Here is a 13,177-nt window from a genome sequence, read left to right as displayed (position 1 = left end):
AAAACAGTAGGGACAATGATGCACACCGTTAAAAACTTCTAAAGGCCACAAAAGTTTTAGATCAAGCTGATATTCATGCTTTCTCTTATTTCATGTCTTTTTTTAACTTTTTAACAGGTGGGATTTCAAATAAACATTATGGTGGGCCATAAGATAGTCTCAATCGGTGGAATCACTCTCCCCCACTGTTTTCTGTGGTGGGTCCACTACAGATTTTTATCTGCCTCATTCTTTGGGTCATGACTTAAAATGATATCTCAGGATGAATGGACGGTGTGATATAACACATACATCACAGTGAGGCCCACATAACTTGATGACGTCACTTCAGTAGCCGACTCCTACTCAACCTGTTAGTATCTAATCCGCGTCCCTTTAAACTCTAAAAATTAAGTATACTACCATTAATGAAGCGTGATTGTAAGATTGTCTTATTTAATTAGAAAACAATATGAGCGTTTCCAAATAATCGAACCATCTCATCATGTGGGCCAGGTGGGTGGCGACACGCCTTTTCGGTCGCGACGGCACGCGGATTGCGTCCTACGCCAGCCACAACTGACTCGGTCTTGGGAGGAGCCCTGTGGAGCCCTCGTAGTGTATGTGTTTTATCCACGCAGTCCGTCCATTTTTTTCAGATCATCTGAGGGTGTGAATTCAAAAACGAGGAAGATCCAATGCTCAAATGCACTACAGGAAACAGTGGGGAATGAACAATACCGTTAAAAACTTCTCCGGGGCCACAGGTTTTTTTATCAAGATGATATTTGTGGTTTCCCTTATCTTTGACTTTATCAACAGGTTGGACGGAAAACAAACATCATAGTGGGCCCTCAGAAGGTTTCAGCGATGGCATCATTATCACCGCTTCCTGTGGTGTGGCCCAATTGAAGCTTGAATCTGCTTTCATTTTCGTACCATGCGTTAAAATGATCTTTTAAAGTAGACGGACAGAGTAGATAAAACATGTACATTACGGTGGGCTCCACAGAGCGTAGGACGCAATCCGCTTCCGTCGCGACGGAGGTAAAACGAGCTCAATAGCGTCCAGTGAGGCAGTGGCATCTTCGTATATCCATGCAAAACGAAGCCCATTTCGCCAATTCATTTCCAATTAAAGCAGGGAAACTGTCTCCTCTTCCTGCTCGTCTCGTCTCCCACACAATCCCGCACGTAGGCGCGATGGCAGACGAACCCACGACAAGCAGCAGGCGCAGCAAGTTGTCCGATCAGCCCGAGCAACAACCTCTTCTGCCCGGGCTGCCCGATCACCTGGCCCACCTCTGCCTTGCCCTGGTCCCACCGCCACTCCTCTACTCTGTCTCCCGCTCGTGGAGACGCCTCCTCTACTCTCCTTCCTTCCCACCTTTCCTCTCTCTCTACGCCCTCCTCTCCTTCCAAAACCCCATCACAAACCGTCTAGACCATATCACGTTCTCATCCTACGATCCTATCTCCGCCACGTGGCATCTCCTCCCTCCACCTCCACCGGACCTACCCCTCCCCTCTTTCCTCCTCTGCCACACGTCCTTCATCGCCCGCTGCCTTCCGATCCAGTCCGTCTCCCTTTCTGGTCACCTCCTCCTCCTCTCCGGCACCACCCACGGCCTCCGCCCGGCCCTCCACCGCCCCTTGATCTTCCACCCCGTTTCGAATCGCTGGCGCCACGGCCCGCCCATCCCTTCCCCACGCCGGTGGTGCGCCGCCGGCGGAGCAGGCGGCGCCGTCTACATGGCGAGCGGCATCGGAACCGATTACAGCCCGAGCGTTGCCCGGTCCGTTGAGCGGTGGGACCTAGTGGGTCCCGCCTGGGAGAAGGTGGCCCCACTGAGGGATGGGAAATTCAGTAGAGAGGCGGTGGAAGCGATAGGACTGAGAGGGAAGCTCTGTATGGTGAATGTGAAGGGGAATGCCGCGAAGCAAGGCGTTGTCTATGACATTGGGAGCAATCGGTGGGAAGAAATGCCGCAGGGGATGCTGGCCGGGTGGAATGGACCCGCCTCGGCGTTGGACGAGGACGTGATGTACGTCATCGATGAGGCGAGGGGAGCTCTGATAGAGTATAATGGGGAGGAGGATCGCTGGAGGGAGATTTTACAGCTGGAGGCATTGAAAGGAGCGGTGCAGATCGACGCTGGAGGGGGGAGGGTATGTATCGTTTGTGCTGGCGGGACCCGCATTGCCGTGGCGGCTGTCGTGGAGAGGCCCGCGAGAATGTGGTTCGTTGATCCGCCGCCGGGAACGCGAGCTGTTGCTGTTCATGTACTGCCGAGGATGAGCATGGTGGAATCGTGACCGTTAGTTCGTAATCCAGAGTTTTTTTTCTCGTATTTTTCTGCTAGCTATTTTTATCTGCGAGAAAACGAAAGAGCTGGAGATGTATTGTTTCTGACTGTATTACAAAATGCTCGACCGTGTGACTGGACAGCAGTTACAGGCTTTTGTAATGTACATTGGAGCCCGCGTTTCGGCGATCCGAAACGTTAACGTGATGGGATACGCAGTGGATGGCTCACGTACTAAAATTTCATGGGATTGGAAAATCATAGCCATAGTTTGTTATTTGAATGGGACCTGGTCATGCGTTGTTAACTACGTGTTTGTAATGTCACCTGCAGTGAAATCTCAATAAAAGATAAATGAAGGTTTCGTTAGTTACTCCAATGGGAAAGAAAGTTTAAATTCACGAAGTCATAAGTAGCCTAAAAATAATAAATCATTATAGCTGAACAATGAAAGTATACATGTTTTGTATTTTATTTATGTGACAAAGAATTAATTACCATAGTAGCTTCATAATTGAAATTGGGTCTAGACTGATTCATAGATATAAGGTAATGACAAATGATGAATTCAACTGCTGTATCATAGCATTACATGAAGAGCCCAACTGCACATGATAGAAAATAGGATAGTTATGACCAACATGTGACAACTCAAGAGATATTTCGTCCACGTAGTAGAAAAAGAACATGTGGGCAACTAAAGGCTTATGATGAACAACCAGCGTATGTGTTGTTGTTTGGACAGGATTGTTTTTCAGCCCAAATGGTTATCTCCATATCAGTAGATAAAATTTTATAAATATGAAGAAGATTAAAGATGTTCATGCTTTAGCCAACTTAACATATATCAAATCAAATATATAGTATAATACTGTTTATCCGTTATCTTATTTTATCTTAGTATAGCTATTCCTAGATTAGAACAATCTGTTCATGCTACTATGTTAGATAGGTTTTAGCATGAGAATAGTGTAATTCCATCTGCTTATATTGCTACATTGGACCAACCTATATTAAGAGTATTGTAATTTCCTTCAATCTATGTTGATGATTGAATCATAAAGAATAATTTTTATTTTCTTTTCAATAGTGCAGTTTCCTTCGCCTACGCTCAAGTTGTTAGACCAAAAAAGATTAAATCATTGAAAGATATTATTAACAAAATTTATTTCCATTTTAATTAAATACAATTAATTTACTTTTTCTCTCTCATTTAACAAATTAGATTATTTCAATGATGAGAAAAAGTTCTTGATGCTAGAAGATAGAAAAGAAATCATTGAAATCATAAGTCATCTCCTTCACAAATTATTTGGTTTCATTTATAGGTAATTAAATAGATAGACACTTTAACTACCTCATTAGTTTTTGGTCATAGTCAACCACCCACGGTTTCTCTATCTATTTCAATGCTTGAGATCATAAATCAATCGGTTTGAGTTGAATTGTAAAAGGCTTTAATTAGCATGCCTCAACAAATGAATTTTGTGCCAAACACCATGCATTGAAATGTTTAAGAATTTTTATATAGAAAATTTTTATGCATGAAACCTTCTGAGTGTGTACCATAATCCAAAGGTTTAGATCACTAAGACTGGGCCCCCCCTATACAAATTGAAAGCCCAAGCAGTAGTACTGTACAGTATATGGGCCGTCCAATTGTTAGTATACCTCCCTCAACGAGGAAGGATGTTCGTAGCTGAATATGGCAGGGTGTTCATTGTTTAGTGTTATCTTGTTTCAGTCGTGCTCACATGCTACCACTGCGATGGGGGCCTTCTATGGGCCCACCTCAATTTTGCGTTCGATCCAACCCGTCCATCGTGTTCTCCAATTCATGATTAAGGGAGAAACAAAAACTGCAGGCGGATCCAAAACTTAGGTGTGGCACAGCGCAGGGAAAAAACAAAAAATACTGCATTTGGAACTCTAAAATAACGTGCTACAGCTAACATGGGTTCTGGAACAGATTGATTTTTTTGTTTGTCCCTACGTCCAGTAGGGCGCGTCTAATAAATGAATTTAGATGCCTGTTGAGCGTTTACTGTTGACTATTTTTATCAGGACCATTTATTCGGGAACCACCCAGAGGGGCCTCGCCATCAATTGCTACTGTTGAACGTTTACCGTTGAACGTTTTCATCGTTACCATTCATTTGGAGAGCGATTATACGGTTATGACGTTCATTTATGATCTTCAACCATGGAACATTTATCAATGGGAGCTACCGAATGGACAGTCCCGAGCTCCTAGATACCCCTTTCATATACGATTGCTTGACCTGTGTATTGGAATATTTGGTTGAGTCAAATAGACTATTAAAATCAAGAACTAAAAAAGAATTTTTTTTAAAAAATAATAGGCTTGTTGAATTGAGTCGAGGTATGACGTGAGTCACTTGACTTGAAATCAAATTTTCTCCGGGTTCTAAGTGTAACATTTTTCAGAGTAATCGACCTCCAGAATACAATGATAATAACCTGGTTCCAACGGTGCACTCACTATATGCGGACTCGAACCACTTGCATTTTAACTCGAAAGTGCTGAGTTAACTCGGCAACAACAAAAATTCGTAAACCAGAACATAGAGTTTTATAAGAGGAGAGAAATTTTCATTATTTTTAGTCCAAGTGCGAGTACGTTTTCACATAAATAAAATCCTGTGAGTACACACACATATACTTGGACTCGCTCAACGCATCGCTTGTGATTAATGACATATATTAGAGCTATTGGCATAACTCCCCATGAGACCAAATTTACATGCTCTCTAAATGGAGCTCAAACCCCAAGGTAAAACGATAATATTATATATAAAAAGATTATCTTTGATAAATCAGACGTGGAACAAAACCCACAACTCAAAAGCACCAAAAATTTTAAATATAGAAGGAAATCAAAATATTTAAAATTTTAATTTTAATATAAAATTAAACAAAATACAACACTACACCTCCAATAATATCTCACACGCTCAAGGCAAATACGGTAGCCTATTGGAGAAATTTGTTATTACCTAGAATGTGATGAATGATAAGCAAGCCCCTTCAGTTTACGCACTTACATACGGGTAATTCAAATAAAAGCCGTACATATCATCAAAACCTATCTATTTTACGAGAAGTGTTATCCAAGCAATTAGTCATATTCAAGAGATTTTAAAAGAAAAAAAGATTAACCCTTCAATTGAATCAAGGGCATTTATGTCCTTTTAACAAACAAGTGTCTGCAAATCACAAGTCGGGGTCATCAACCAACCTGATTTTGGGACTGGCTCAGCCACAATAGGTCTCACAGTTTAATCGGTTTAATCTGAGCTGATGTATATGCCCAGGGTACAAAAATTACTGAGTGCCTGCGTATTAAGTGCCGTGCTCTACCAGAGCATCAAAGAACTCCCCAAATTCAAGCCCTTTTCTTTGAGTTCTGATATAAGGGAGAAGAGACAAAAGTATGCTTTTTATAGCATCATACTACCGGCTTTCTTGGGAGGTTTTGCCTGCTTTGGTAGCAAACGTTGGAGGTGGCATGCTCGTGGAAATGAATGAAAGAAAAAGTCTGTAGCATGCATGCTTGCAGAGCGTGATTGATCATTGCATGCCCCAATCTACGTCTGCAAAGTAAAATCTAGGTGGTGATGGGCCAAAAGAAATGGGCATGAGACCTACCATGAGGACTATGAATGGCCCTGGCCTTGGTCCGACCCCTCCTGTGCCCTCTTTTGTGCAGGATCTGAGCTGTTCATGTAGGGCTGTCAGTGGGTCGGTTCCTGTAATAACCTTACCCTAACCGGGTACGGGTCTTGCTATGTCCGGTCGGGGTCTCATTCCTTGATACCTGAACGCACACCATGTTTCAAGCGAAATAATAGCATTTATATGGTCCGGGCCACCCAATGGATGGACCATATTTCACGCACACTCGCCACTTTGATAGAGGCGTTGATGTTTACATTTGCTCTTTTACATGCGTGTGGCTTTGGAAATGGCATTCCTATCATTAGGTGTGCCCATTTATGATATTGCAAGACTGCCTCTCAAATCTCAATCCTTCCAGCCTGGCGCAAGCCCAATTAATAAACGGGCTTAAAATTTAGGACCAGGTCTGAGCCTTGGTCTAGAATTTCAGCCCGAACCCAGCCCAAAGTGACCCAAGTCCAAAAGCACCTGGGCCAGCCCTATTGATCATGCCTTGTTCCAACCGTACGTCCATTCTATGACCACTGACATTCCATCTTCGTGATTATGTGGAGCACTACATCCAGAGCGGGACCTGCAGGTAGAGGTGGGCATGTTGGACCCGATCCGGTGGATCCGACCCGACTCGACCCGACTCGGTACCGTTCCGAACAGAACCGACGGCCTAGATCGGCCCTGATCGAGTTTGTCCATCCAGATCCAATCATTTTTTAGGTCGGATTCGGATAGTGGTGTATCCGGACAGAACCGATCCGAAACCCGGACCGAAATGGTCCGACCCGACCCGACCCGGGATGTAAATATCCCTCTATTTTACAAAATATCCTCATATCTTTTGTTTTTCGTTTAGCGCCGAAAAAGCCCGCCGAATATGTACTTGAGCCCCCAACTCCATCTCTCTCTATCTCTTTTATCTCTGTTTATCCTTCTCTCTCCCTTTCTGTTGAAGAAGAAAGCAAGAAAAAAACTAGTTAAATATCCTGAGGTAGATCAAATAACTTTTTTCCTGCCGTTGAGTTTCGGAGATTTTTTGGTAGATAGCTGTGTACTTAAGAGAGAAAGAGAAAGGCCGATGCAGCGGACATTGATCGAAGAAGGTCGGTTGTTTACAGGCGGCGTGACGGTCAGGCCAAAGACAGAAGCGGAGTGTTTACAGGCGGCGTGACGGTCATGCCCAGAGACAGAAGCGGACTGTCTTATTAAATTGTGGGTTTAATCACGAGGTATGTGTTATATCCAAACCGTCCATCCATTTGGCAAAATCTTATTAAGGCTTGAGACAAAAATATGATAGATTAACTATTAAGTGGACCACACTACGGAAGGCAGTAGGGGATTGAACGTTTACCATTAAAATCCTTGTTGGGTTCACAGAAGTTTTGGATCAACATGAATTTTGTTTTTCCACATCATTCAGGTCTCTGTGACCTTATGAACAGATTGGATGGAAAATAAACATTATGGTGGGCCTACAAATTGTGTAACGGTGAAAATCATCATCTCCACTGCTATTTATGGTGTGGTCCAGATGATCTTTGGATCTGATTCATTTTTTTTGCATAATGCTCTAAAATAATTTCTAAAAATAGATGAACGGTATAGATCTAATAAATACATCACTGTGGGGCCATGTAACTTTGATCTCCTTTGAACCGTTCGTACAACACGGAGCTCAAGGACCGTCAGTGCTCGTCTTCGCACGACACGTACCTAAAGCAGGTGTATAGCTGGCGTGAGCTATAAGACCATAGGCAGTAGTGTACTTTTGCTTTGCTTTGCGTACTGTGTTACTCGTACACTCCTATCGTACTGAGTAAACTCAGTTGGGCCCACTGCGAATACATGTGGTTCATCCACGCCGTCCATTCGTTTTGCCAGATCATTTTATGGGTTCAACCCAAAATTGATGCATATACAAAGCTCAACTGGACCATACCACTAGAAAAAGTGGCAATATTGATTTCAACCGTTGAAATTTTTTTAAGGCCCTCAATGATGTTTATTTGTCATCCAACCTGTTCATAAGATCACAAAGACATGGATGAAGGGAAAAAACATATATCAGCTTGATCTAAACCCTATGTTGTCCCCAAAAAATTTTTAACGATAAATGTTTAATTCACACTGTTTCCGGTGGTGTGGTCCATTTGAGGTTTGGATTATACTCCATTTTTAGAATATGCCCTAAAATTATTCTTCAAAAGATATGGACGGAGTGGATATAATGCAGGAATGTCACTGGAGCCCATTAAGTTTACTCAGTACGCTTGTTGTACTAACTACGCAATCCGCTTCCCTTCATACGAAGCTTCTTCAGGAAGCTTTCGCCGTGAAATATCTTATCCTATTGGGTAAACTACATGGGACCGTTTTAAATTTTTCTTTGGTTTATCCACTTCGTCTATCAGTTTTTTCAGATCATTTAAGGAGTTATGCTAAATTTTAAATATATCTAGTAATCAAGTAGATCACACCATAAGAAATAGTGAGAATAAAGATTTCTACACCGTTGAAAAAATGAACGATCGAACCTCGCCCAATCCGATCCGACTAGTTTTCCTGACCGAGTCGAAATCGGATTGGTTCAGACTAATAGGAATTCGGATTTGTTCGGATTAGATAACTCAAATCCGATAGGGGATCTGGTCGAGTTCGAGTGAGGCTCTGCAAATTTCGATTAGGGTCGGGTTGGACCGAATCCGATCCGACTCGGTCCGATGCCCAGCCCTACCTGCAGGTGGCCCACTGCCTCCGGTTTTTTATGTACGTGAGAGTCCTTTTGCCCATTGAAATGGGGAGCATCTATTATTTTTCTCGTTGAAAGGAATGGTGGCAGAGCCTCGCGTTGTGAGGCCGTAGTGATGTATTTGTGACATCTAAACCGTCCAATCGGTGAACAGATCTATTCATTGGGTGAACCATGTAAATTTGGAGTGTTTTTTTAAACCTAATGTTATGGCCCACCTGATGGTTAGAATGGCCTAATTTTTGGTTCGTATGATCAGGATGGTGGGATGCACCAGTTGGAGGGATTAGGTGAAATATACAACCACGTGGGCTCACAATGCATCAACCTTAACACTTTTTAAAAAAGCGAAATCAAATTGTTTTGTCTTCGCTGGTTTTAACTACTTAAAAAGGCTGTGAATTTCAACCCCTTCTCGTTTAATCTTACGGTTGGTATTTGGCATTGCAAAATCTGAGGCAAAACGGACTCGGTTTGGTAAAATCAAACATACCAGCGGATTTGAAATTCCCTCAAATCCCCCCAAATCCATGGTGCCAGACGACCCTGGCCTGTTTGTTTTTTCAAAGCAAACATCAATACAGTAGAAATGGGTAATTATTACCGTTTCACAGCGTTTGAAAATTCATAAGAATTTGTGCATTTGAAACCGGTTCAAAAGATATAGTTTTAATTTTTGAACCACATAATAATGTATATGATATATCTGTTCTGTCCATCCGTTTTACAACAGAATTTTGAGATATGAGCTAAAAATTCAAGAAAATCTAGCACTCAAGTGGTCCACACCAAAAGAAATAGTGGCTCAAAATTTTTTTAATGGTAAGTATTCGATTCCCTTTTTCCTATGGCGTGGTCCACCTAAGCTTTGGATATGCCTCATTTTTTAGTTCATGCTATAAATTCAGCTGGCATAATGGATGAACGGTGTGGATAAGCGACACACATCACAGTAGGACTCATAAATATTTTGCAACCTTCTCCATTTTTGTGTAAAAAAAAGTAGAAAGTCAAATCAAGTACAGGAAAATGTGTAAGGAAATAATCATTACCAATTTCCAGGCATTTACCAATGAACTAGAAAATCAAACAGGCCCAGTGGTAGCAGAAGCACAGGAGCAAACATCTTTGGCAAGTATGATTGTAGGTTAATCCATGCATGATACTGGTTTTGGATCAAATAGGTAAGATTGTCAACCACAACACAAGTTGTGTTATCCTACCAAGGGGGAAACAACAACTATTCTTTATCGTGCCTAAAATGTGGCATAAGTTAGCCAATGTGATCCAATTTCCAACTAAGCAAGCCACCGGACAACTACTTCTGGGATGCTAACTGCATCAAGGTTAATTTTCCAAAGCGGTCAGGACATGTCAGGGCTCACGACCAAGTTCAACAATCCCCTTCCTCCGACCCTCTTTTAACTTGTGCATCCACCAGTCCCAGACCTTATCGCAAGTACATGTGCAAATTAGCTGACTAAGCTGTGAGCAAGACCCGATTGAATATGACATGCAGGCCTGCTAATTCCACTTAATCCCTTCCCAAATTGGTGAATTTTATGGTCTTGGGTATTGTAGCAGCCTCCCCACTTTCTGTTTGTGTCACCTCACTAATGACATGAGAATCCTCCTGAACTAGTTCCACTTCATCCAGAGAGTTTGGTTTTCTTTACATGATACTTGCAGCCACTGTTGACGAATGTCTTAAATATGTTTATAACAGGATCTGTCAATGTCATCAGCAGACCACTCGATCTCATCGAGCATATGTCAATAATGTCAATGCCATTGACAGATGCTCGAGCCCATCAAGAAAATTTGAAAAAATCCTAATTGATTGTTGAACAGTTTTGAAGGTTGCTACTCGATGGCATCGAAGAATCTTTGATGTCATTAACGAGCCCAAGCCCGACCTGAACCATCTAATTATAATCCAGTCTGGCTTAACTGACCTGACCCAACCTGGCAAGACTCATGTTTAGGAATAGAATATGAGACTCAAGGTATGCCTGCCTCAGCCAATTAGTGAATGCATTCATGCAAACATATGTATGTATTTCTTCTATTATTTTGTTTTAGGTCACGGGTCGGGTTGGGTCATCTACCCTCAGGCGAAAGAAAATTTCGAAATATTCTTTTACGCCGCACAAGTTTCCAGACATGTCAAGGTCTCACATAGGAAGCTACTAAACAGTTTTTGGCTTTCTAATACAGTATGTGCTATAGTGATGCGGTTGTACACACTAAAATACTGCTACAAGATGCTGCAGGATTTTATAGGGTTTATAGTAGTCAAGGGCTGAGATTTAATATAGTTTAGTAGTTGAAATTAAGTTTAGGTGAAGGATTCTCTTATATATACATTGTCTTGTAGCTTCTGTGTCTTGGAATATTGAATAGAGAATATGGTCCTGTTTAGAGAAGAGATCCTATTGCAAAGGGGAATAAAAAAAAAACCTAGAAAATGACATCTTTGAATAGTTTAGTTTGGTTCTTCATCTCATTCTTCTTCTTATCTACTTCCAACAAACCCTATCCACCTTAGATCAATAAATTGATAATAACAACAACAAACCTAAAAATGGTTTATTCATGTGTGAAGAACTGGGGTGGCAATGGGTTGGGTTTGGGTCAGGTCGGGTCGGTGTCAAACTGAGCCCAACCCATTTACCCCATGGCCTGACCTAACCACTTAAAATTCATCAAGCTCAAACCCAACCCGACGACCCATTTAATTGTATTTGGGTGTTGGGCTCTCCTGACCTGACCCAACCCAACATGACCACACTCAGTTTAAGAATGGAACATGATCTAAAGGTATGCCCAACCCAGCCCAATTACCGAATACATTTACATCATGTAGATGTATCTATACTTTTCATCTATTAACATGTTTTCACGTTTTGGGTCAGGTGGGGATAGGGTTCAACCCTAGCCCGACCCATTTACTTGAACGGGCCACATTTCTAAACCGAAGCCTGATCCACTACTGATTTAGTTTGGTCCAAACCCACCTCAGAAGCAGGTCGGGCCATGATTATCATACACAGACATGGACACACATAGACAGAATGTTATAAAAACAAATAAATAAATAATTGCTAGCTCCTTTTTACATAGCATGTAAAAAAATCATTTCTTTAAAACCTGGACCAGAACCTGACAATTTTTCTCAGCGGTTCAGTCAAAACCAGTCCCACCACAGTAATAAATAACTACAATAACACACAACATGTTTAACACAACAAAAATGCAAGAGACTATTGGTTTGATTCCAGCGTTTTTAAAGTATTGCCTGATATTGATACATATACATATTGGTGCCCAACAAAACAGCCTAATCAATCATCCTTCACTTGTAAAGTCATATATTTTGAAACTAGAAATAGAATCAAGAATCGAAACTTGATGGATAACCAAAAATGAGATTGAAAAAAAGGCAAGAAAACTGGCCTCCTTAAGATCACCTCTCCGGCGATGAATTACATGTGCCCCCAGCCTACAGGAAGTTCCTGTTGGCAGAAGCAACATGGGGCCACAACGATGCCTGTGTGACATCTAGCTCGTCATTCAAGTTTCACCAGCTCGTGTTAAGATATGAGTCCAAAAACGAGGCAGATCTAGAACTCTAGTCGATCACACCGCCCACTGTTGAAACCTTCGTGGGGCCATGGAAGTTTTGGATTGGGCTCATATTTGTGTTTTCAGTTCATCCCAGTGGGAATAACCTTATGAATGGTTTGGGTGGCACATAACTATCATAGTTGCCGTGTGAAGGTTTCAACAGTGAGTGTTTCTATCGCTTTTGTTTTTAGTTATGTGGTCCGCTTGATTTTCGGCCTTATTTCTGGGCTGACATGAGCTGGTGATACTAATGGATATATTTGAATATCATAAAAACATCACAGTGAGTCATACATTTCATCTGTCTAAAGAAATTTCGTGTAACGGGCAGTGGCATGTGAAACGGTGGAGCCATCTCTCCGCAAGACAATGGCCAGATGATGTGTTGATCAGGTCCGCCAGTAAAGCGACTTGCCTCTAACCTTGGAATCTCTTGTAACCCCAATCTAAACTCAAATGGTTCACACCAAAAGAAACAGTAAATGTATTGAATGCCCACTATCTTCTTGAGGTTGAAGAAGTTTTGGATGGTACTGTAATTGTGCTTTCCCTTCATTTAGGTGGGAATTACCTTATAAACAGGTTGGATGGCATATAAATTTCATGTAGGTCTAAGAATGTTTCAATACCGAGTATTTTCATTCCCAATATTTCCTGTGATGTAGCTCACTTGAGTTTAAGAAATCGTTTGCATTTGGGCTCGTGTTCTAAAATGAGCTGAAGAAATTGGGTAGATGGAGGGGGTACAACAAACACATCACGCTGGCTCCACAGGGCTTTGGTCTCGGGAATTCCTGTGATCCTAGGTAACAGGCTAGTT

The 13,177-nt window shown here is 41.9% G+C and overlaps 1 protein-coding gene across 1 annotated transcript; it reads left to right on the top strand.

Annotated features, from left to right (window-relative positions):
* The first annotated feature begins 1,137 nt into the window (after positions 1–1,137).
* On the top strand, positions 1,138–2,782 carry LOC131233757 (F-box/kelch-repeat protein SKIP25-like). The gene has a single exon (XM_058230545.1). It carries the CDS (start codon positions 1,183–1,185, stop codon positions 2,293–2,295), a length of 1,113 nt encoding a protein of 370 aa, XP_058086528.1. The 5' UTR covers positions 1,138–1,182; the 3' UTR covers positions 2,296–2,782.
* Positions 2,783–13,177: the final 10,395 nt, after the last annotated feature.

The sequence above is a fragment of the Magnolia sinica genome, chromosome 18 (genome assembly GCF_029962835.1).
Source record: "Magnolia sinica isolate HGM2019 chromosome 18, MsV1, whole genome shotgun sequence".
NCBI classification, from domain to species: Eukaryota; Viridiplantae; Streptophyta; class Magnoliopsida; order Magnoliales; family Magnoliaceae; genus Magnolia; species Magnolia sinica.
The sequence above is the reverse complement of the archived record's forward strand: the minus strand, read 5'-3'. Positions and strand labels throughout refer to the sequence as shown.

Excerpts from the sequence above, each read along its gene's own strand:
- LOC131233757 (XM_058230545.1), top strand. The coding sequence starts at position 1,183 with ATGGCAGACGAACCCACGACAAGCAGCAGGCGCAGCAAGTTGTCCGAT.